The sequence below is a fragment of the Ostrinia furnacalis genome, unplaced genomic scaffold (assembly GCF_004193835.3).
Source record: "Ostrinia furnacalis isolate ACB-3 unplaced genomic scaffold, ASM419383v2 OfSCF2047, whole genome shotgun sequence".
NCBI classification, from domain to species: domain Eukaryota; kingdom Metazoa; phylum Arthropoda; class Insecta; order Lepidoptera; family Crambidae; genus Ostrinia; species Ostrinia furnacalis.
In genome coordinates, this window is record NW_021132286.1 from 1,559,744 (window position 1) to 1,585,057 (window position 25,314).

Consider the following 25,314-nt stretch of genomic DNA (forward strand, 5'->3'; position numbering starts at 1 on the left):
AAACAAGGTTTTTATTACTGGTTGCAACAGCACTGTAATAAGGCTCAAAGTCTTGCTTGTTTTATGACTCTCCGTACCGTGTTTACCCACTTTCATTTGTTTCAATCACTTTGTTCACAAACAGGTATAATTCTAAAATAATGAGGACTTCCAACATGCTCTATCATGGTATGATTTATTTATAATGTGGGGCCATTTGGCGTTCCAAACACATTTCCCATTAAATTTTATTTATAACAGACAACTTCCCAGATGTAGATGACGGATGTGGTCCGTTCGTTTGGCGAATGCTAAAAAGTTGAATGGACAGAAGTCATGCAAAGCTCTACAAGAACACCGGATGAAAATAGCCAGAGCGAATTGAATGAAAAATACACTAAATAACTAAGACGCATGATAATGTATGAAATGAAAGCACTCAGGGTGCATCAGATTAAGAAGAAAACATGTAACAAAAAGCTAATGCACCCGGATCAGAGATTAATTGTAGTAAGTCAAAGCTCGATTTGTAGCGCGTCCAACGATCGCGTCTGCCTGACTTCTCGCCAGTCGGTTGGACACACAATGCTTTGATGCGCACGCGACGCAAGCTTTTAACTCACAACTTGTAGATCGGACTGAAATCGATATCCTAGGTACTTTCAATAGGTGTTTAAAGACCTGGTTAAGGTCTAAAATTTGATGTTCTTATTTGAAGTTCTAGAGTCTAGAACAGTCTAGAATCTAGACTGATTCAAAGTTAAAATTATTAATCCACATTTGCACATAATTTATTATTGCCTATTACGTAATTAAGCGCACTTATATAGTCTTATGTTTTCTTTGTTATGAAGATAGTCACCGAGAGAATATAATAAATCTGTAAACTAGACGGAAAAGTCCAGGAGGAGCGAATCACGTTGTATGGCGTGCGCGCGCGCGCGTATTTTAGCCGCGGTCGATACCGCGCGGTGACCTGCCAAAAATCTGGCCCAGTGATCTTCTCGCGCGCCTATAAATATTACTACAATGCCGGTCGGTTACACTGTCACGCTATAACTACGAGTATAACTCTATAATCTAAATTGTATATAAGAAGTCAGTAGGTACAGTAGCTTAATGATCTGGCTTGTTACTAAAGGCAATAAAAATTAATTCTGTGATTTAAAGGGTTAAAGTCTAAAGGTCAATTAAAGTGCATCAATAGGAAAATGGCAACAATCCACACTCAAGATAGTAAGTAAATAACGAGCGCGTGCTCCTCCTGCACATGTCCAAACATTTCACGGCAGCAGCACGTGCCGCCATCTTGGCAGCACTGACGGATCGCCGTCATGACAGCAGATGCTCTGGAGATGATTCACTTACCTACTAGTTTACTGCGTCGAAGTTAAGCGAAGACTGATGTCATGTCACAGAACTCTCCAAACAACAACATGATAGCTACTATACCTTACCGTGATCTTTATTGAAAATGCAGCTCAAATCAGCAAATCTGCAGCCAAAGTATTGCTTTAACCCGCTTAAATTTTTCACTATTTTCAACTCACCTAATTAAATTGCCCTTTTAAGTCTCAATTAGATTCGTAAGGATTTAAAGAAATAGGCCCTCAGTCTAGATGCACGTCAATCCTTTTACCAACCTGCCACAAAAATATTCTGGAGCTTGTACCCAGTAACCTCAACTTTCCTCCAACAAACCATAACCCTTTATCGCTCATGTGGCACATTAACATGTAGTAGGTACTAACCTACGCTACTGGGAACCCATTAGCCACAACCAGTACCTTGGGAAGTGCCAGTGGCNCTCAATCCATAAGGCTTTTCACTTCAACCGCGCCGTTAAAAGTTTCTTCACATCACATTAGAAACTGGACGCTACTTTGTACAAGTGCAACGAGTTTAAAATGGGACTCCTTTGAATGCAATAAGACCACAGCGGACGGGATTACTCATCCGCATTTCTGTCTTTATGTCCAAATGCAGCTTGCATTCCATTCAATAAAACTTCATGTTACAAAACCTACGACGTTGAACATTAATAGCATTAACTGCAAATAACAATACACGGTCCATCGTTTGCTAGCAGTGCGTTGATGACATGCTAAATATTTGTCGAACTAATGCTTCCTCAAACACTTCAGGATGACAAAGCTGTTTAACGAAGAACGTAATTAACATACAGTGATGCCCAAAGACATGTTCATAAAGGTGTTTTCTATTTAAGCAATACTCATCAGAAAGTGGAAAGGTAGAGAAGCAAAATAAACAACTGGGTGGCAACATCTGAGATCAGAACACAATCCTGATGTCAGATTTTGTTTGGATATGTAGAGAATATTCATAACACTTACCTATTTGATCACAAAAAACAGATACGAGTTAGATTGTATTATTTCATTTTTGTCACCATGAAAGAACCTAACAGCAAGCAAAGGACACAGTTCCAGCTAAGAGTGTTTCCGGGCTGGCGTGCGTCCAGCGCCCGGGTCCGCTCACGCTGCATCCGCTAAATAGCCGCCGCGATTACACCAGCATGGCGCTTGATCTTGAACTGCATTTAGGATCTGTACCTTTGCTATTAGTGTCTGTTTCTAATCCGCTGAATATCTATTGAAAGACCAGTCGATATGTCAACGTGAAATTGTGAACTCTGTCAGTTTATAATATAACGCGTTAGATTGTAAACTAACAGAGGGTTAGGTTAGGTTCGATTGTAATTTAACTACGTCAGATTATAATCTGACGGAATTTACAATTTTACGGTGACAGATATACCTACAGCAGTGGGCAACCATAGATGCAACTAAAGTTAAAAATCAAATCTGTGCTAAGTTTGAAAAGGTCATTTTAATTTTTTCGTTTCGTAACTAATACAATCTTACAATAACGAACCTATAAAAAATCAATGAAAGGCTATCATCATACGACGAATTGATTACACAAGCGCGTCGACAAATTGGCGTCAAATTATAATGTAGACGCAACCACTCGTGCGCAACTTCAGCAATATCAATGGGCTCATTCATCACACTACCATTGATGGAAAAAATAGGTCGTCCCTAATGCGCCAGACACACCCAATTTTTAAATTGATTCAACGAGTTCAAAGCAAAAACTTGTAATCTAAACCCTGAAATCGTTCAGTTATTTTCTATTGCCATCGACATTTTATAACCAACCAAATGAAACCAGTTTTCTCTAATTCTCTAAACTTTTATAACGTCAGAAACACGCGTACGGCTGCGATTTACGAGATTCTCATAAAGTTATATTTATACTTGAACATCTTTCATTGACCAGAAAGTCCATTAACTGACCAGGAAGCTCCGTCAGCCATGAAACCAGACCGACGCGAGATTTATTCGCAAAAGTAATAAAAATCTACAACTAGCAGTACCGTAGTATATTTGTACTGGAAGGCCGATGAGATGCGGGCGTAGCCCTTGGAGAACAGATAACCCATTTGAGTGACGAATAAGAAAGCTTTTCAATCAAGTCCTTTGGAAAAGAAAGCCGGCCTAGATCTGGCATTAGATTTTTGGTGCAGTTAAATAAACGTGGTTCGTATTAAACTATTTGTTTTCAATTCCGAAGGACACGAACTTCTTCTCAGAGGCGACTGATCTTTTCTATCTGTGACGTATATTTATTGGATTTTCGGCGATTACCCTCCCACACGGAAAAATGGCGAACCTCAGCTGCGGTCTATTTGTTATTGCAGTGATATAACTTGTGTAACATTAAATTAGCTCGGCACTGACCTTGACTAAAAGTCTCGATAACTGCAAATGTTTACAAAAATAACTACATACAAATAATAATAAACTCGTAGTGTGATTTTTAGATCTCAGGAGATTTAGAAGCATGTTTATCTGTGGGGCTTATTTATTGCTTTATTGCGTCGACTCAAGAAAAATTGGATCTCGACCGGAATCGAATAGCAATATCGAGTATTGCCGACCTCAATTCAAAACCGCATTACCACAAGCCTTCGTAGACTGGATAAACCTTACACTGTGGTTAGACACCGCTGGAGCTACAACAGATACATACATATCCTAGATAGACAATACCAAATCATAACGATGAATGTCTTATTTTGATATACTCCAAAATTGGCTCTCTAGGTACATTAAACTAAATAATAATATGAAGATTCTTATTTAAATGTCCATTCAGATTCTCATTCTGTCAAAATATCAGATAATAAATAATAAGCAAGAGGAGCCGTCGATCCTAAAGATCTCTATATTTTCAAGAAAGTAGCGCACTATAAAATGTAGTTTCTAATAATGATGCTCATAAAAATGTTAAAGCTGACATTTACCACACACTTGAAGAGTTTTTCAAGGGTTTTCCAATTATTTAAAAATAAAAGAGAGTGCCAGAGGAAGGGCGCTCCGACAAGGTCTTTTCCACTACGATAGTTGCCTGAAATAGACGCGTGAAACTCGATGATTTCTTAACGTTCGCATGCTGATGTCATGATGGGACAATGTGCCGTATATTTTTAGGAACACGATGTTCTATGTAAACAGTAACCAAACAATACTTTGGCTCGCGCAAGATATTAACGACCTTCATCTGTTCAACCCCTTTTCTTGAATTTCCCATGTAATGAGTGTTAAAAAATTCTCTAAGATTCGACGTTACAGCAATCATAGTTTAAGCTTTTAAGTTCAAACAACAATCCATTATTTGACATAGTCTCTAACATTATTATAAAGAGGTAAAGTAGGATGTAAGATTGTGAGTTCGTTTGTAAGAAGCGTTCTTGAAGCGTTCTTTGGCCTTTTAGTTTCATGTTGTCCAGTTCCTGTGCTAACCAAGACCTTTTGCNTTATAGTCTAGTGAAGGACACGCACTTTTTCTCAGAGGCGACTGATCTTTTCTATCTATGACGTATATTTATTGGATGTTCGGCGATTACCCTCCCACACAGAAAAATGGCGAACCTCAGCTGCGGTCTATTTGTTATTGCAGTGATATAACTTGTGTAACATTAAATTAGCTCGACACTGACCTTGACTGCAAGTCTCGATATCTGCAAATGTTTACAAAAATAACTACAAATAATAATAAACTCGTAGTGTGAGTTTTAGATCTCAGGAGATTTAGAATTTATTGCTTTACTTATTGCGTCGGCTCAAGAAAAATTGGATCTCGACCGGAATCGAATAGCAATATCGAGTATTGCCGGCCTCAATTCAAAACCGCATTACCACAGGCCTTCGTAGACTGGATAAACCTTACACTGTGGTTAGACACCGCTGGAGCTACAAGAGATACATATATCCTAGATAGACAATACCAAATTATAACGATGAATGTCTTATTTAGCTCCAAAATTGGCTCTCTAGGTACATTAAACTAAATAATAATATAACGATACTTATTTAATTGTCCATTCAGATTCTCATTCTGTCAAAATATGGAGCCGCCGATCCTAAAGATCTCTATATTTTCAAGAAAGTATTGAGTATAAAATTTAGTTTCTAATAATGATGCTCATAAAAAAGATAAAGCCGACATTTACACTTGAAGAGTTTTTCAAGGGTTTTCCAATTATTTAAAAATAAAAGAGAGTGCCAGAGGAAGGGCGCGCTCCGACAAGGTCTTTTCCACTACGATAGTTGCCTGAAATAGATGCGTGAAACTCGATGATTTCTTAACGTTCGCATGCTGATGTCATGATGGGAAAATGTGCCGTATATTTTTGGGAACATGATGATCTATGTAAACAGTAACCAAACAATACTTTGGCTCGCGTAAGATTGACGATACTTTCATCTGTTCAACCTTTTTTTCTTGAATTTTCCATGAGTGTCAAAAGATTCTAATATGGTTCGATTACAGGAATCATAGTTTAGTCTTCTTAGTCTAGAACACAAACAAATTATTTGTCAGTCTTTTTAAGTACTAACATTATTACAAAGAAGTAAAGTAGGATGTAAGATTGTGAGTTCGTTTGTAAGAAGCATTCTCTAACCTTTTAGTTTCATGTTGTCCAGTTCCTGTGCTAACCAAGTCCTTTTGCTTGTCCCGCAGGAGACAGTCCGCAGCAGCGGCGGCAAGGTCAGCAGCACCCGCAGCGTCGAGGAGTTCGACCTCGAGCAGTGCTGGGACGAGCGCGTCTTGAGGAAACTCGTGAGTGTCTTCATCATCATCACCATTATTGACATCATCCATCCACAGTTAGATTAGCTGTCCCTTGAGCTATCCAGGTTTGTTCGATCCCATTCGGCGGCAATGAGGGTTTTCGTTAATGAAAAATCCGCCGGATAGCAATACGTGGACGCGAGGTCCAAATGCTGCATGATTGGTTATTTTTGACATGACATTGACAGATATGTCTAAATCCACCAATCACGCAGCAGTCAGACCCCACATCCACGTCCCGCCATCTAGCGGATCTTTCATTCGCGAAAACCCTCATTGTTTATTACAGTTTTCTTCTTTATCATTGACCCACTTCCTGATGGTCTGCCAACTGTTTACTTTTCGTATTTATTTGCCATCAACCTAAAATTTATACGGTCCAATGTTTTATCATTCTGTCCATCTATGACGTCACATATTTGACTAGCCAAATTGAAATTGATTTTTACTAAAGAACCAACCGCTCATCAGAGTCATTGAACTTTGATGTAATTGACCACTCATTGCTCTCACTTTCGTTATATGAAATTTAGTATGCTCATATGAGCTCACATGCTCCTATGCTTATTACGACATTGCATTCCAATATTGAACCGTATCTACATACCGAATGTTAATCAAATAATATTTATTGACTTAGGTGCTTTACATAAATTACATACAACTAAGTATGTGATTAATAAAGGTATGGCTGTCAACAGGTTGAAGTATGACTAGAATTGCTCTGAAATACGTCAAATGGCCTAATCAAATAATATTACCAGCAATGATTATCAAGTTTGCTGTGAGAAAACTTCATTGGGCTTCGCCGATGGACGTCCCCGGCTCATCCGGCTCACACCGCAGCGCGTACGGCACCATCATGGTGAAATTAAGAGTGCTACGACCACAACGTATTTACGTGTGGTAGCCTTAAATATCATGCTCGAAACGATTGTGGGGTAGTTTGTTCTAAAGGAAAACATATTTCATACGAACTTACGACCGATATTCACGAATAAATATTCATTTCATTTCACATGGGTATACTTAAGTAAGTGATATACCTTCTTAGTCTATTTGTAGTCACGTAGAGGTATTATCAGCTTATTAACTAGAGGTATTCAGGTATGTTTAAGATGTGATTGATTGTTGTCAATGTGATGCGCTAGTCGCAGCAACAAGCAAGCCCACTGCATGCGTTACACGTTACGTAGTTGCGCGTGCGGCCGTGTCTAACGCGGTTACAGCGCCGCGCGTCATGCCGTTATGTTGCGACTTGCGTGTCCGTTCGCGACGCTTCGTAAGACAATGGGAAAGAAATCTGGGGAGCCTAGCGACCTATGTAGCATTTTGACGTAATACCATCTTCTGAAACGCAACACTTGCATGCAACTTAACAAAGACCTTCTAAAAAAAGCGTATGTTAACTCTAAAACCTGGAAAATTATTATCGTTATTCCGTTCGTGATCCAGCTAGACCTATAAATTGACACAAGACAAGCTGAAACTCGTTCTCAGCGTTTATAAATTAGCCAAGTGAGAAACCACAGGGCGCGCGGCGATTAGCCGTGTGGCTGACGCCGAGACACCTGCCCGAGGCTGCTACAAGTTGTCCGGCTGACGACCGGCGGCCCGAGTCTAAAGAGGCAGCGACCAACAACATAATAACCCCCATGTTGGTACCCGCTGAAAACCAGCTTCGTGACTTGACGACTTGTGTGTGTCATGTCACGATTTTCGCTGAGCGGGCGCCTTTTCAGCATGGCTCAGTAATATTTAACCCCTGTACATGTATGCATGCACATAAATGTTAATGCTGAATAAAGGTATTCTATTCTATTCTATTCTAATTGTACTACACAAATACTCGTACTTATGTCGAAAGCGGTGGCGGTACCTGCAATCGACACGTATAATAACGAGAAAGCGAAAAATAAGATCGCTCACTGTTTGTCTGTTAAATATGGTGTCTCAAGTAGGGGAGACTGGGTACGGTTGAAACAATTTTGCTTTAATTGTCTATAATTTTGTTGTTTAATAACCAAGTGACGATTACGATACGTGAAATTGAAATTTGAAGTTTTAGCTATGATATGGCTGTATCATTATAGTTCCCGGGTTACTATTCATAGAAATATACGAAATTTAAAAAAAAAGAAATTTTGTTTCAACCGTCCCCATGCCAGGGGCGGTTGAAACAGCGATTGGAATCTATTGAAATACATACAAATAATACAAAAAGTACTAATAAAACGTGTTTTATTTATCATTAATACTACGAATATTAAAATTATGTTACCACATGACGACATTAATCAGTCTAAGTATTTAATATTTCTAAAACATTAATTAGCCTTTGATAAGTAGTAAACATTTAAAAAAATAACAGAAATATGATTAACTAAACGATATTTCCAAACCTAATAAACATTAATAATAAAATAATATTAACATTCTGAATAAAGTTAACGAAAATCTTTTTTTGTTTTCAAACTATCCTTTTCCGCCGCTTTCCGCAGTGAACCTCCAGCTTTTACCTCCTCTTATGCTTTACTAAGTCAATTTCCTTTCTGGAAATATTCCTTACCCAAACTCTCGGTATCTACAAAAAATAAACATTAATAAATTTTCTGTTTCAACCGTACCCACAAAAAATGTTTCAACCGTCCCCAACCCCACTTTTGGTAAAATATACTTTATAGTTTCGACACTAATGATAACACATTAAAAATAGTTACTGGACCTTATTCTACAAGATTCATTTTAATCGCAAACGCACACTCGATACATTCACATAAAAAGAACAGGTAGTATAAGCGTTAATGTCTGAAGAAAAATACTTAGTTTTGGGTAGTAAAAAACAATATGGCGTTTTGCACACAACGTCAACGCGTTAGGAAGTTTTAGGCATTAAATTCGTGTTCGGACCTGTTGTCCGCTTCTTTTTCCCCTAGGACCTCTAACTCCTCGCGAAACCGTTTACGAGATATTTGTTTGTTTCAACCGTCCTTTGTTTCAACCGTACCCAGTCTCCCCTATCCCACAAAGAGACATGATAATAAACAAAATAACCATCAAATTGACCAACCTTACCTCGTTTCAGCCAAATGACGTCCACTGCTGGACAAAGGCCTCCCCCAAGGTTTTCCACAATGAACGGTCCTGCGCTGCCCGCATCCAGGCTTTTCCCGCATCAACCTTACCTAGCTAGCCAATTTCATTGGTCAGAGTCTCGCTAACTTCTTATTGGAAGGCTTCAGCTCTTTCATCGTTTGATTGAATAATATCTAAAGTTTTCGGCCTTTATTTTCCCTTTTGAATAATTTCGCTGCCCGCCTGTGGACTGGGCCCGCACGTAATGGCGGGTAATCTGCCGGCGACAGCGTGGGAACTGCGCGCGCGCCGCCGGGACACCACTAGGGCTCGGAGGACACATTTGGGAAAAATACATTATTAATTGTATTACCTATGATTTGTAACATCCAATCCAATTGTGATGAATGATTTCATGTTTGACGGTAGACAATATGACATGTTGGTTGAAGAGAATCTCTGTTCATATGTGACGTTATTGTTAATTTAATTAGGCTCTGTTCTTAAAAGTCAATGAAATAATCATTATAGAAACTATGAACTCCTAATTCGTATGCTGTGCAATTTGGATCAGATTACCATTAGTAATTCACAATAATGACTATCAATTTGAATGGATACTGGAGCAGGTCAGATGACAATTAATGAAAAGTGATTTAGGGCAGTTCACTTCCGCGTGTCCACTTCCGGCACTGCCGCAATGCTTGTACGCACAGGCAAACACGATCGCAACTGATTTGGGACTTTAGCATCATAGACGCAAAGCGGATTATCTAGTAGAAAGCGGTTACAATGACAAACAATGTGAATGTGAGGAGAGGCTGCGCCAAAACGTGGTCACTCCGCGCGCCGCGCGCACGCACGGCTCAATCCGAAATATCCGAGTTAAATTAATCGCCAGTCATTTCTCGTTACGTGTGATATATTGACCACTTCAATACTTGTTAGTTATTGCGTTATTAGCGCTCCAAAGCTTTCTTTATCGACGTAGTGAATTTCACTAACACAGAACACTTGAGACGGGAGAGTATTGTACAATGTTGAATCAATATCGGGGGATAAAAGCTAATGTGATGGTGATTGTTTTTAAATAATCAAACACATTTGAATCAATTGATTCTCATTTTATTTTTAAAATAATTAACATTATATCGGTGCTAATTCGCGTTTCAGTTGGACGAGTGCACCGACTACGAGCAGCGTCGTCGAATACGCGCGCGCATCCGCAACCTCATGGCTGAACAAGAAGGTGAGTCTTCGCCCATAATGATGCCGAATGATCTCTATCGATCAGTCACCAATGTATCGTCGTGTTAAACGAATGCACTTTCTAACAACACCCGTACGTCCGCAGCGTGCGCGAGCGCCGTGACGGAGGCGCTGGCGGCGGCCGGCGAGCCCGCGGACGGCGACGCGCGCGGTGAGTCCCTCCTCCTCCCGCTGCTGCAGGGGCTGCTGGGCGGCGGCGGCTCGCGCCTGCTGGCCGGGCTGGGCGCGGCCGGCGCCGACGTGGTCGCCGACGTGCGCCGCTCGCTGGCCCGCCTGCGCGCCGCGCTCGCGCCGCCCGCCGACCACCCGCAGGCGCGCGCGCTGCTGGCGCTGGCCGACCGCCTCGAGGACGCGCTGCAGGCCGCCGACCGCCTGGACGGCTGCCGCCGCCGCCCGCGCCGCCGCAGCCGCGCCGCACGACACACCGTCGGCGTCACGCACGAGGAGCTCGCGCAGGCGCGCCGCCTCGTGGACCGCGACGCGCTCGCGCTGGGGGCGCCCGAGCTCGAGCCCGAGCCCGAGCCCGCCTCCAGCGGCGCCTCGGAGGCCTCCAGCCAGCCGCGCACGCCCGAGCGCAAGCCGAGCGTCGACGAGGACGTCAGCTTCCACGACGCGGTCGCCTCGCGGCAGAAGCCGGCGCCGATCCAGCACTCGGCGAGCTTCGTCGACCCCCCGCGGGTCAGCAGGGACGCGCGGGTCGTGGAGCGCCGGGCGCCGGCCCCGCGCAGGCCGGACTTCTTTAGGCACTCGATCGCGGACGGAGGCCAAACTCAACCGGTTCAGCGGCCGCAGCAACCGCTCCCGCAACCGCCGCAGCCACCGCAGCAATCGCAGCCTCTGCAACAACCGCAACCTCTGCAACAACCGCAACCTCTGCAACAACCGCAACCTTTGCAACAACCACAGATTCCCTTCCAAAAGGCGTTGCGTCGCGCGTCCGATGCCAAAAGTGGCATAGCCGCCATCGCCACTAAATTTGACGCGCAAGCGCGCGAGGCCGCCCCGGTTTATCCGCGACGGGTCCCGGAGCGTCGAAGGTCACCTCCTCCGGTGGCCGCGCCGACCGTCACCCAGAAACCGGTGGTCCGGGACGAGCCCAGGGTGCGCGCGCCCCTGTACAAGCCTCTCCCCCCGACTTACAATTTTGCAGCACCTCCGTCCCCGGCCGAGGAGATCTCGAAACCTCTCAACAGATTCAGCAACAACAAGCGGAGTCGCATGAAGCGCGCGAACACGATCGACATCGGCCGCCCGCTCGGCGGCTACAAGCTGGACAGCGACACCGACGACGACGCGCGCGGCCCCGCGGTGCCCAAGTTTCAACCTCAAACGGAGAACGATAGGAAATTCGTCGCGTTCATGCGTAAAAACGAGGAGAATCAGGTGACCGTCAACGGCCAATCGAACTGGAGCAGTCGATTCGGGAACATCAAACACGCGTTCGAAAGCCGCGAGCGGGACACCCACAGTCGATCGTCGAGCTCGTCGTCGGCGCGGCGCTTCTGGCGGGCGGCGGACGAGTCGCCCTCGCCCTCCGCGCCGCGCCCGCGCCGCTTCCTCGCCGACGTCACCAACAACAACGCCGTCAAGCCGCCGTGGACGGCCGAGCGCCGGGAGCCGCGCGCGCCGCTCCCGCCGCCCGTGCCGCAGTCCCCCACGAGGCCCGTCGTCGTCAAACCCTTCGTCGCGAAACCGATCCCGGTCAACCAATTCTCGCACGCCCCGATGTCGGCGTTCAAACCGCCCGCCAAAATCACGTCGCCCACGAGCGCCCCGGCCCACGTGTGGAGTCCGCCCTCGGTGCTGAACAGCGCGGCGTCCCCGACCACGGAGCCGCCTCCCCCCGCCTACAACGGCACGGGCCACCCGACGGTCGCCAGCCCGCCCGTCCAGAGCGTGCCCTGGGCCGTGCCCGAAAACGACCGGCCCAGGAGAGTCGTCAATAACGTTTTCAATAAATATGAATCCCCGCCGCCGCCGCCGATCGCCCCGCCCGCTTACAGCGAGAGACCGTACATACCCAACCTCCCCACGCCGCCGACTCACGCGCCCCCGCAGGTCCAAAGCTACCCCGTGAAGACCATTCCGAGCCAGAACCACCTCGCCGCCCCGGAGCTCGTGAGGAAAGTGGACGACGCCAAACCCTACGCCGGGTCCGCCCCGTTCGTGCCCAAAGTCGACGCGCAGAAACTGCAGATCGAGTTTTACGAGAGACAAATTCGGGAGCGAGCTCGCCACGAGCCGACGACCAACGGGCACGCGGAGCCCGCCGAGCGCGAGCCCGCGCCGCCCGCCTACACCGTCACCGACTACACGCCCGCCGACGTGTCCACCTTCGTGCCGCTGCAGCAGACGCCCGACATCGAGAAGGCGCGCGCGCACAAGGTCGACTACCTGCCCGACGTCGTCATGAACGAGCCCGACCGCGGCGCCCCGCCCGCCCACCGCGCGCGAGCCAGCCCCCGCGCGGGCCAGGGCCCGGCCCAGAACGGGCACGCGGGCCCGCTCGACGACGGGCCCACCACGGAGCACGGCAGCGTGGAGACGCGCGTCATGCGCGGGCCCGTGCGCGGCGCCGCCACCATCACGGCCGGCGTGCGCACGCGCCACGACGACGCGCGCCGCGACAGCCTCAAGGGCGCGCTCGACAGAGTCTCCTTTCCGAAACGCGACGCGGCCCACGTAGAGCGGAAAAAGCGCGAGGCCGCCAGGAGTCAGGTACGGGTCCCTGTACAGACCGGCCCCTCCCCCCAGCACGCGCCCCCAAAGCCCCGCCCGCCCCCCGTCGAGCCCGAGAGCTTCCCGTCCCCGGCGGGCCCGCGCAGCCCGCTCGCCGCGTCCCGCGAGTCCGTGCTGTCCGGCGGCTCCGGCGCCTCCAGCCCGCTCAGCCGCTCCGGCTCGTGGAGCCAGCTGGCCGAGCGCTCGCCGGCCGCGTCCCCTCGCAAGGTGGTCGCGCGCGCCAAGTCCATGCACCTGCTGGCCGTGCCGAAGCTGTTCGAGGGCGGCATCGCGCGCGACGAGCTCACGGAGAAGAAGAGGACCGTGGAGGCGTACTTCGGCGGGCAGGCGGCCCGGGCGCCGGCGCAGCGCCGCGGCCGGCCGGCGCCGCAGGCCTACTCGCTGGGCCGCAGCCGCACGATGCCGACGGTGGCGGAGCTGCAGTTCCTCGACGAGAGCAACGCCGACGACGCGTTCGAGGACCTGGTGTCGGCGCTCGCGTAGCGCCCGCGCACATTCCACTAGTTAGGACGGAGACGAGCGAGACGCGCGTGAGTCGTGTGTGTGTGGGTCTGTCGCTTGTGTCGCGCCCGAGCCGTGTCCGCACGCCGCATGCCCCGCCCCGCGGCCGAGCCTCCCCCGTGTCGTTGTACATATGTGTTACATCCGTATTCATTTCACCGATTCCTATAACAGTGTTATTTTGACTAATAGCTTATAAGTATCATCTGTATGTCTTGCTACTCGTTTTCCTAGTGTTCAGAGTTTAGTGTTAGCGCCGATCTCGTCGCGACTGAGAAATTTATGATTTTTTTCCGTTTGCAGAGGAAGAAGAAGTAACCACTGTGACATCGAGCGTGAGGAGGGACTCGTCTGAAAAAACTGTTAGCAGTAGTACCACTACTAAGTCTTCGAAAGGTAAAATTTCGCATTTAAGAATAGTTATTATCTGTAACGTTGACTCCGTGATATTAATGGTGATGATGTTTCAGTGATCGAGAGCATGAGCCGGCCGGCACCGAAGCCCGTGTCGCCGTTCGCCAAGTTCCGTCAGCTTGAGAAGCAAAATTCCACCAACAGTCCCAAGTAAGTTTAGTTCCAACCGACCGCGATCCCGAGAAATTATTGGTTTACGAGTAAACATTAAAATACACTAAAATCAAAACTAAAGAATATAATATGTACTTAGTAAATACGAAGACAAATTATTACGAGTTAGTACCAATATAATAAACAAATATTTATTATTCCATCTTTCTGCTTCATATTTAGTATAATACATATATTTATTTATTTTGGCAGCGATATCTCTGGATACGAATAAGGGATAAAACAAGTAAATATTAAAAATCAGTATAATCTTTATAACCAGTACAATAGTCGCTTCATTACAACGTTGTCTTACTCATACGAGAATAAGTATATACCTGCAATGGATGCAAACATAACTAAAAACTCAACTACATACTCACACGTATATGCTTGTTCTATAAAGGCATCGTGTTCATTCCAATCGACTGCTCGGCTAAAACGTAGCAAACGACATGACATGACGCAGCACTCGTTACTTGTAAATAACCAGTGATTGACATCGCGTCCATAACTCGCACACGCGTCAGGCACTCGACATGACAGCGCACCTAATACTGACAATCGCGCCGAGCGAGCCGCGGGACTAACGAGTACGAGCCGGCAGCGAGCGCCCGACTAACCTGAGCCCCCGGTTGTAGCTCGCCCAAGACTCCGCAGAGCCCGGGCTCTCCGTCGCAGCCGTACTTCAAGTTCACGGACCCCGCGCTGCAAGCCAGCGCCCTCACTATTAAAGAACGGTTGCTGCAGTGGTGTCGCGACAAGACCCGGGACTACGAGGTACACTTCACAACCGTCCTGCACACGCAACGCCCCACTACGTTTACTGCACCTGTGTACATAGACTCCGCACTTTCCAGTAGTATGTCGTCGATGTACACCGAATCTGTAAATCACAATAATGTTGCAACGTTGAATAGATTTCCATTGAACAACACTTTCAAGCTTATTTGATCCTGAAATATGAACTTATTGGGGTGTTTCAAAACATTTCAATGACTGATGTGCATTTTTCTATTAAATTGTTATTTGGCAATAACCATAACTGAGATCAATGATGTCAATGTAGTATATATTCTTCTGTACATAGTTACAAGAAAAATGTGCATCAGTGTAAGTGTACGGGCGCACGGATGTATCGGGTGTTAGCGCGTCGCCGGTGCTGCAGCATGAGGGCCGCGCGACATTAACACGGCTGACGTCACCACCACTAAGTTACACCGCTTCTCCTGACGCTTCATTTTGCCTACGCTATTTTCTGTATATATCCTATACGTAATACATTATATTATTTAACAATAATACAAAATATTACTTCTTCACATTATCATCACGTTACCAACTTATGTAATATCATAATTTTGTATGATAACATGAAATAAATATTTAAGTATGTGCTATAAATTACATGTTTATAATATTTACATTAAACAATAACGGCCACCTGAAGATGGAAGAGTGAATTTTGACATAAATAATTAACAGTCAACCGTTTTTTTTTATTAACTTTAGCATGTGTTGATTTTAGATATTTTACTCGAAGTGTGTGACTACATGAAATGAAATATAATGCATGAGTTTTCGTGATAATAACTGAAGTGTACTTTACAAAGAGAACTGTAAATAATGCCACAAACGTTAAGAAATCGAACACCCAACCACTAGATATTCGATTGTGTCACCTAGTTCCTTTAGAGACACGGTTGTAATGCACTAGACACCTGTAATTTCGCATTTATACAATGTAAATTAAACATGTTATGTTTGTTAATTAATAAGGTAGCAGTAGTTGTCTTTGTGATTGTATGTAAGATAAAACATAATGTAGATACTATTTCAATATTTGTAAAATATAATCTTAATATCTTACGTTTTTGTGTTTTATGTAAATAGTAGCTTTAGATTTTTTACAAGATAACGTGAATAAAAAATAAATAATATTAAAACGCCTAAAGAAACAAAAATAGAAACAGAGTATCAGGTATAAATCAGGAATTCCCCCAAAAATGTGTAAAATATTAGAGTAACGTGTGAACATTGTCGTTGGGACAGAATGTGAAGCTGGAGAACTTCTCGACGAGCTGGGCGGACGGGCTGGCGTTCTGCGCGCTGCTGCACCACTTCCTGCCCGACGCCTTCGACTACGCCGCGCTCACGCCCGACAAGCGCCGCCACAACTTTACGCTCGCCTTCAAAATTGCTGAGTGAGTACACGATCCTACTTCCTACTAATCCTACTAATATTATAAATGCGAAAGTTTGGATGTCATGATGTCTGGATGTTCGGATGTCTGGATGTTTGTTACTCTTTCACGCAAAAACTACTGAACGGATTTTGTTGAAACTTTACAGTATTACTGTTTATAACCCAGATTAACATTATAGGCTATAATTTATGACGATATGTGACATACTAAATTTCACGCGGGTGAAACCGCGGGCAAAAGCTAGTAACTTCATAAGCATAGTGTACCTCGATCGCATGCTTCCCTTTTCCATCAACCGGAGTTGATGAGAGTTCACAAAAAAATTGTCCATGTAAAAGATTTGCTATTAGATTTTCCGTAAGCGATCGCAAATCGTTTGGTTCCTAAGTTTGGAAAGAAATGAGAAGATAAATATCCTGACAACATTAATTATCCAACCCCCTAAAACAAACTAACAATCCCTATTTGTAACAGGCTTGGGCCACGTGATACATCTAACTATGAGATACATTTTGTAGCCAGAGCGAGCGTGGACATTGAATATCCTAGTACAGTCAGCGTCAAATAGTTCGTAATCGTGACACCCAAAATGGTCAAAAAGTTCGCAACACGTTTTTGTTACATTGAAATAAGGTTGTGTTGTCAACTTTTTGGCCACTTTGGGTGTCATGAACTGTTTGACGCTGACCTCCTGACTACCCTAACGTTTGAAAGCTAATGTTGTTCTCCTCGTTGCAGTGAGAAGGCGGGCATCTACCCGCTGCTAGACGTGGACGACATGGTGGCCATGCGCAAGCCGGACTGGAAGTGCGTGTTCACGTACGTGCAGGCCATCCACCGCCGCTTCAAGGACCACAACTGAAGCACCGTCCGACCACGCCGCACTTCAACCCTCGATACCAGCTGATCGTTGTCTGGAAGTTTAACACGTTCACTGTTCAATTCTAAAGTGAACGGGCTAAACTAGAAACTGTTACTTTTGTTAACCTCTGGTAATCTGATAAAGCTATTTCTACCGATTGGTTTCACTAGTCAAAACTGTAACTGAAGTTTACGTTATTTCTATAAGAGTATAGAACTAAACCTGTGGAAAGTAACAGTTTCAGTATATTATTATTATCACCATATTCTGCTTCTGGTTGCTTTGTTTTAAGGACGATTGCAGTCCATATGCCAAATTGTTTGATCATTTAGAATAGTCGGCGTCAGAAGCCGACTATGGCGGCTGGTGTATTTCCGAAGTGCGGCGTGGTCCCGCCAGCGCCGGCTAGGTCGCAGTAGTTGAACGCTAAAGTCACAAAGTGTATCGTTATCGGGAGTGCGTCGCGGCGTCCAAAGAGCGTATGTTGTTGATATTGTTTGTTTGTTATTTGTCAGATGTTTATCGTCGCGTCCGCCCGACTCGTCGTTTCTCCAAGCGCAGTCTCGTATAAGTCCTCCTATTTATTGTATAATCTCAAGATGTATGTGATTTCTTTTATATTAGCTCGTAAGTTGACTAACCGTACCGATCGACTCAGGTTATAGTCTGTAGATTTTATACGCGTACTTTCGCTATTCATTTCTTCGGGATCGCTTTTTCTTATAATTCATAAGGAAGTCGTATCCGCACTCAGAGTACGCAAAGTACCGACGTTTATTACGAATCATTAACAATTTTCATATCCGCTACTGGACTACTATTACATTTGACAATAATAACAGCTTGAAATAATCGCCTACTGACTTTTATGAAATTGATATTATTATTATGTTAATTTATATCGATAATGAAATAAATATGATTAACAATGGATCCTGCGTTTCATTCTGCCTGCGGCCGCGTCCAGTGTCGCACCACGACCACCGAGAAGAGAAGAAGGAAGCACGCGGTCGACGTCGCCAGGAAGCAGACGTATCCCGCCGTCATGTCGCGACACGGTNAACACGGTCGCTAAGGGTCCGGGAACAGCGGGTAGGGCAGCGCGACCATGAAGGGGTCGGCGACGTTGGTGGCGCGGTCGGCGGTGGCGGCGGGCGACGTGACGTCACGGGGTGCCACGAGCGTGGCGGCGGACGCGCGCGGGGAGTCGCCGAGCGCCACGCGCACGTGCAGCGTGGAGTCGCGCCAGGCGCGCCACGACAGCTGGTGCTCCTGGATCTTCAGCAGCATCCACGTCGTCAGCAGCCCGTTCAGGGCGCCTGCGGTGAAACAGACTAAACTGGAGTGATAAATAATTTTTCTTGAATATCTGAAATTCTGAAAAACCAGATCATAAGCATAGGCACTCAAAAAAACATGCTAGCAGCCATATGAACGAAAGAGGCAAATTAGCTTAAGCTTGAGAATATCCATAACTTTTAGGGCCTTGCCACACTGGCGGATTGCAAGCGTTGATCTGCTAATGATAAATATCATTTCACTTTTATTACCCCTCCTTGAATCAGCTCGAGGCAAAATCGCCCATCCTTAACTTTTCTGATCAACTATCTATACAAATTAGTACATTTCTTTTCCTTAATCCATATTTCAATTACAATGCGATGAAAGCATCAAAACGTTCACAACAGGCTCCTAAACTGCACAATCAATTTGAAAAAACAATTATAAAAAACTAAGCAACACTTGATGTAATGGCAGATGATGATGAATAAGTAGTACAGTCAGCTTCAAATAGTTTTGTGATACTCAAAGTTACCAAAAAGTTAGTTTATTCCAAAGAAAAAGACCTGTCGCGAACTATTTGCCGCTGACTACAGGCCGGGATGGCCGCATGCCCTCACCAATGATGCCGATGAGCAGCGAGGAGAAGAGGTTGGCGGCGAGCGCGGCGCCGCCCCCGCGCCGGGCGCCCGCTTGGAGCACGGCGTCGCAGGCGTGCAGCGCGCGCGCCGTGCCCAGCACGCTGGCCGCGCCCAGCGCCGCGCCGCGCCACAAGTCGGCGGCCAGAGCGCGCCCGCGCCCCGACCACGCCCACTCCGCCATCGACCGCATCCACGACCATCTGCAACCACCGGCTTATGTAGTCCTTCAAGGCCAGCGAATCTAGACACAATAGATAATCAATGAGGGCTATCGTTTTAGCGCTCACCAGTTTGCGCCACTGTAGAGTAAGGTCCTGTCACTTGCAAGTAGCGAATACCTACAGTGGCACCATCTGGTGAGTGCTAAAGTGGTGGGAGGACTATCGCATTTGCACTCATCAAGATGGCGCCTCTGTAGAGTAAGGTCCTGTCAATCGCCAGGGGTGCCAACTGTTAAGTATAAAAACGTTAGCCCTCATTGTTATGACATTAATGAATGCCGTCTGGGACTCAAGCGGTTAAGGCCGTTTTCTGACTTGTCGGCACGACATCAGCAGTGACCACGCTCGGCATACGCGGTACCGAAAGCTTACCGAGCGCCTATATTTCAATGGAGCGTTCCTGATTGAGTCTGTGTGCGGCACCGGCACCGGCTGCCGTACATGCCGCGTCATTCAGGAGCGCTCCATTGAAATATAAGCGCTTGGTAAGCTTTCGGTACCGCGTATATCAAGTGTGCTGATGAGTCGTGCCGTTGCCGCGCCGACAAGTCAGAAAACTTCCTAAGACTAGTTTTCAAATTAGCTTTTAAATTTTGATTGTCACAGAAAAACTTTATAGCGCACGTCCCTGTTTCAAAAACCGGGTTAAAAACTATTAGACTAAGAGCTAGTGAACGCCAGACCTACGTCATTTTATAAAAGCTGAAAGTTTGTCAGCGTATGCTCCCAATATCACCAGCTCTTAGTCTATATCCTATGTCCTTTCCCGGGACTCAAACTATCTGTGTGTCAAATTTCATTAAAATCAGTTCAGTGGTTTAAGCGTGAAAGCAATCAGACAGGCGTAGGCTTAATGATAGTTTTAGAAGCAAAAAAAACTCATTTATTTTTCAAATAGGCAACTTTTACAACACGTCCCAGTATTAACGCAACCATTGCTTGGTGATAATAAATGGGCCAATGCTGAGAAGAAGAAGCGCAAGTTCCAAAGCGTAGAAAAAATATTACAGCTTACAAAATGTAGTCAATTATTTCGATTGTTCGCTCTAAATATTTTCAACAGCTGCCAAAGCTTCCCAAGCAGTGCCACTCACTTGTGACTCCTGGTGACGACGTAGTGGTGGCGGCACAGCTCGCAGTAGGAGGTGGCGGCCTGCAGCAGCCAACGCTCCAGGCACGAGCGGTGCACGGCGGCGATGGTGCCGCGGCACGAGCACGGCCGCACCAGCCGCTCCGCCGACTCGCCGCCGAAGCAGATGCGGCAGATGTTGTCCGACGTGCGGCTGCCCGTGAAACTAGACACCTCTTTGGGGCACGCTGACGAACCCTGCAATAGCATTTCAGCTGTGTCTTTTTCTTAAAAAAGCCGTGTATATTTGTCTGATGTGTTGTGTCGGAATCTGTTTCATACATAATGCAAACGTCAGAAGCCATCACGATATGAACATTCTAGTGTATGAAACCAAAAATATGCTTCACGATCACAAAACGTCAGGTAGGTAGGTAGGTAGTGAGGTAATAGGAAAATCTGACTTTAAGCTAAGCTTGGATTAAGGTCAATATCAAAGAAGCCATAAAATAATTTCATGCACATCCATGACTAAGCGCAGAGCTCAAAGCTGAATATCAAATTATTACCTAGCTAAGTACTTAATACATAACGTATAACAATACTGTTATCAGTGGATCGTAAGAAGCAGGAATGTTCAATCTAGGACTGCTAAGCAATTAAGGGTGGATTCGACCAAACAAGAATACACATTTTGACATATTTCCCATATTGAAACTGTCATTGTGCCAGATATAAGGAGTTATTCTCGGATAAAAGTTTGTTCGAATCGGGCCTAAGTAAGTGACATGTGTTCTACGAGGGCTAGTTAAGTGGTCCAGACCTGCTTNATAACCCTCATTGTTATGACATTAATGAATGCCGTCTGGGACTCAAGCGGTTAAGGCCGTTTTCTGACTTGTCGGCACGACATCAGCAGTGATCAGCACGCTCGGCATACGCGGTACCGAAAGCTTACCGAGCGCCTATATTTCAATGGAGCGTTCCTGATTGAGTCTGTGTGCGGCACCGGCACCGGCTGCCGTACATGCCGCGCCAATCAGGAACGCTCCATTGAAATATAAGCGCTCGGTAAGCTTTCGGTACCGCGTATATCAAGTGTGCTGATGTCGTGCCGTTGCCGCGCCGACAAGTCAGAAAACTTCCTAAGACTAGCTTTCCGCCCGCGGCTTCGCCCGCGTCAAATTTTGTTTGTCACAGAAAAACTTTATCGCACACGTCCCTGTTTCAAAAACCGGGTTAAAAACTATCCTATGTGCTTTCCCGGGACTCAAACTATCTCTATGCCAAATCTCATTAAAATCAGTTCAGTGGTTTAAACGTGAATGCGATCAGACAGAGTTATTTTCACATTATAATATTAGTAGGGAAATAATGATTATGTAGGCTTAATGACAGCTGTACAAGCAAAAAAATATCAAAAATGTCCTTTATTTTTGCAAATAAGTAGACTTCTAAAAAGCACTTTTACACGTCCCAGTATTAACCTTACCACTACTTCAGTCAGGATAATAAATGGGCCAGTGCTGAGAAGCAACGCAAGAAACTCGGTCACTGTTAGAGCAGATTGTGAAACTCTGCTGCCGAACTTAAGCCTACATAAAAGAGTGCATCAACATATTATTATTATATCAATAGCAAAATATTACAGCTTATTAAAACTTAGTCAAATTATTTCGATTGTTCGATCTAAATATTTTCAACAGCTGACAAAGCTTCCCAAGCAGTACCACTCACTTGTGGCTCCTGGTGACGACGTAGTGGTGGCGGCACAGCTCGCAGTAGGACGTGGCGGCCTGCAGCAGCCAGCGCTCCAGGCACGAGCGGTGCACGGCGGCTATGGTGCCGCGGCACGAGCACGGCCGCACCAGCCGCTCCGCCGACTCGCCGCCGAAGCAGATGCGGCAGATGTTGTCCGACGTGCGGCTGCCCGTGAAACTAGACACCTCTTTGGGGCACGCTGACGAACCCTGCAATAGCATTTCAGCTGTGTCTTTTTCTTAAAAAAGCCGCGTATATTTGTCTGATGTGTTATGTGTCGTAAATTCGTGATGTATAACGAAATTGGTTTCATAATACTTAGTCTTATTGCAAACATCAGAAGCCATCACGACCCAACACATTTTAGTGTATGAAACCAAGATGCTTCACGGTCACAACACGTGCACGTCAGGTAGGTAGTATAAATCTGGTTTTAAGCTAAGCTTGGATTAAGGTCATCGTCATTATCAAAGAAGCCATACAATAATTTCATGCACATCCGTGACTAAGCGCAGAACTCAAAGCAGAATATCAAATTATGAGTAGTAACGTATCACAATACAATGTATCAGTGGGTTGTAAGAAGCAGGAATGTTCAGATCCAGGATTGCTAAGCAATTAAAGGTGGATTGGACCAAACAATAGTAAACTTTTGACATATTTCCCATAATGAAACTGTCATTGTGTCAGTTATACCAGGAGTAAGTAAAGGCCTATTCAGACCTAAGCGGTATTCGCTACCGTCTGCAGCAGAGAAAACGCTCTAGCCGCGGTACTTGATACTAAATACCTGAGCGAAACCCGCGTAGTATGTACCTCTACCCACAGCGGCAGAGAATATCGCTCAGGTCGCTCTAGCCGCGATACTTGATAATACCTGAGCGAAACCCGCGCGGTATGTACCTCTACCCACAGCGGCACCGAATATCGCTCAGGTTTGAATAGGCCTTTATTGATTCTCGGATAAAAGTTTGGTCGAATCGGGCCTAAGTAAGTGTTATGCAGCATTATGTTCTAAGAAAGTTAGTTAGTGGTCCATACCTGCTTGTTGAGCAGCAGCGCGCAGACGGAGCCGAGGATGGACATGGAGCGGCCGGCGGGCGGCAGCAGCGACGACGCCGGCGACGAGAACGTCAGCGAGTCGGCGATGCGCGCGCGCAGCTGCCGCGCCTCCTCCGCCGAGCACATCGACACTGCCGACACACAGTCATGGAGCTTTGCCACAGCATCAGGGCTCGTTACCATGACAATCTAGATTTGTGGGATCCATCTAGTTTTGTGGGATTCAGTTCATCCATTAATGCAGTATCCCGCAAAACTAGACTATCGTGTAAACATCGAAATTGTTCTAAATTCGAATGCATCGGTTTTTTGCGTGTCTAAACGGGATCCTGCAAAAAATGGGGTGTCTCCGTTGGAAGAAGTCCGAAGTTTCTACAATAATTACTAGAAAGCTGTATAAACTCTTCATGCAATAAAAACTGTAACCAAACGGCAACGTCTGTCTTGTGGGAAAAACCTCCCTACCTACAAAGAAGTTATGGAATGACAGAACAAAACTCTGACAAACGAAAGGACCAAAGTTGAAGGTATGTAGTCAATTTTGTAAAATAAAAAATTGGTGCTATATTTAGGTGAAAAAAACCCAATAAATTATACCAGTCTTAAATGGATTACCTGGCGAGGCGATCCCGGGGGAGTGGCGGCAGCTGATATCGGTCTGCTGCGCCGTGGAGCGCAGCTCTCGCTCGCGCATGCTGCTTTGTGCGCTGGGCTGCACCAAACAGACAGAATAACGAATTAACGAGCCATTCCTTGAGTATTTAAGTACCTATGTAAACATTTAAAAATTGCCCTTCATTTAAAAATCTCGCTAGTAATCTCGTTAGTCTCGTTAGTTTTACCAGGAGGATCATCTAAGAAATATTATAAAACGTAGGATCGACAAAGAATAAGTAGGAAGCCTACTAGCGGCCAATTCATGTGTAGGTAACAACAAAATATCTCAAATATTCTCCAAATCGAAATGTAGACAAAATGCTTACCGGCGCGTGGACAGAGGAGCAACTCGAGGCCGACATGACGGTGAACCTGCTCTCGGAGCGGTTGCAGCCCCAGAACATCAGCAGCGTCTCACCTTCCACGACGTTACATTCCTGCGCGACACCACAAACAATTTAAATACACCAACCACCAACCATCTATCGAGAGTGAGAATCAAAAAAGAAAGTCGATCAATCACCACGACACTTACGGATCGAATCCGCGCTTATTAACAAAAGATGGTTTTTCTATATTTTTTTATTCTTAGCTACTTTTGAACGCCACTGAGTGATTTAAATATAATAAGTACACCACCGCACAGAACGACTCGTAGGTAAGGTAGATCTTGAAAATATTAACCTACCCTCAACGATTGCAAAAAAAAAACTCCATGAGCTTTTTCTATAATATATTACTACTTAACCTACTACCAATATCTATCATGTTACCAACTTAGATCTAAGGTTACCAACTGATTTAACCAGTTACTTTTTAAATTATGTAGGTGAATGACGGTAGATCTATTATTAAACTAATTTAATTTAATAAATACTTTTGAACATACCCGTATGAGGTCCGAGTAGCTGCAAGTCCGATGGTATGTAAAGTTGATTCGTTGTAACGCTTCCTGAATGTTTGGCTTGTACACGGAAGGGAAGAGTACGGCTTGTCTTAGGTTTTGAATGGCATCACTGGGGAAGGTCTCAAAGTCGTTGTAGTCCACCAAACAATTCAGCGCTACAAATTTGCGCATTTTTCATTGTGGTTGCAGGGACATATTGTTTAATTTAGTGTTTTTTTGTTTTTGAGATGGAAAAACCGTTGCAAATGGTTGAACGTCTTAGATGAAACTGCCAATCTGCCAAACATGTACCAAATGAACGCCACCAGGTGTCGCTGTCGCATTCAATCATCATGAGGCGAAAATTTCAAATAA

The 25,314-nt window shown here is 45.5% G+C and overlaps 2 protein-coding genes across 7 annotated transcripts in view; one reads left to right on the forward strand and one right to left on the reverse strand.

Moving 5' to 3' along the window:
• The window catches only part of LOC114354390 (microtubule-associated protein futsch), a 71,820-nt gene extending 53,528 nt beyond the window's left edge, over nt 1-18,292 (forward strand). For 2 of the 6 annotated variants that reach the window (XM_028306757.1, XM_028306759.1), the window contains 8 exons: nt 6,031-6,129; nt 10,390-10,465; nt 10,571-10,636; nt 14,029-14,121; nt 14,196-14,289; nt 14,934-15,072; nt 16,345-16,496; nt 17,238-18,292. In XM_028306757.1, the coding sequence (XP_028162558.1) occupies nt 6,031-6,129; nt 10,390-10,465; nt 10,571-10,636; nt 14,029-14,121; nt 14,196-14,289; nt 14,934-15,072; nt 16,345-16,496; nt 17,238-17,361 (843 nt within the window). In that variant the 3' untranslated portion in view covers nt 17,362-18,292. Of the gene's footprint in view, nt 1-6,030; nt 6,130-10,389; nt 10,466-10,570; nt 10,637-14,028; nt 14,122-14,195; nt 14,290-14,505; nt 14,540-14,933; nt 15,073-16,344; nt 16,497-17,237 lie in introns of those variants that run through there. The other 4 variants (XR_003656018.1, XM_028306760.1, XM_028306761.1 and 1 more) reach the window with 4 other exon arrangements.
• A 136-nt stretch (nt 18,293-18,428) lies between these two features.
• Nucleotides 18,429-25,220, reverse strand: LOC114354392 (uncharacterized). The gene is made up of 7 exons (XM_028306763.1): nt 24,943-25,220; nt 24,380-24,490; nt 24,012-24,108; nt 23,376-23,527; nt 22,311-22,543; nt 19,263-19,483; nt 18,429-18,680 (listed from the first exon to the last, which is right to left on the reverse strand). The coding sequence occupies exons 1-7, from the start codon at nt 25,129-25,131 to the stop codon at nt 18,433-18,435; spliced, it is 1,251 nt and encodes a 416-aa protein (XP_028162564.1). The 5' UTR covers nt 25,132-25,220; the 3' UTR covers nt 18,429-18,432.
• Between the last annotated feature and the right edge of the window lie 94 nt (nt 25,221-25,314).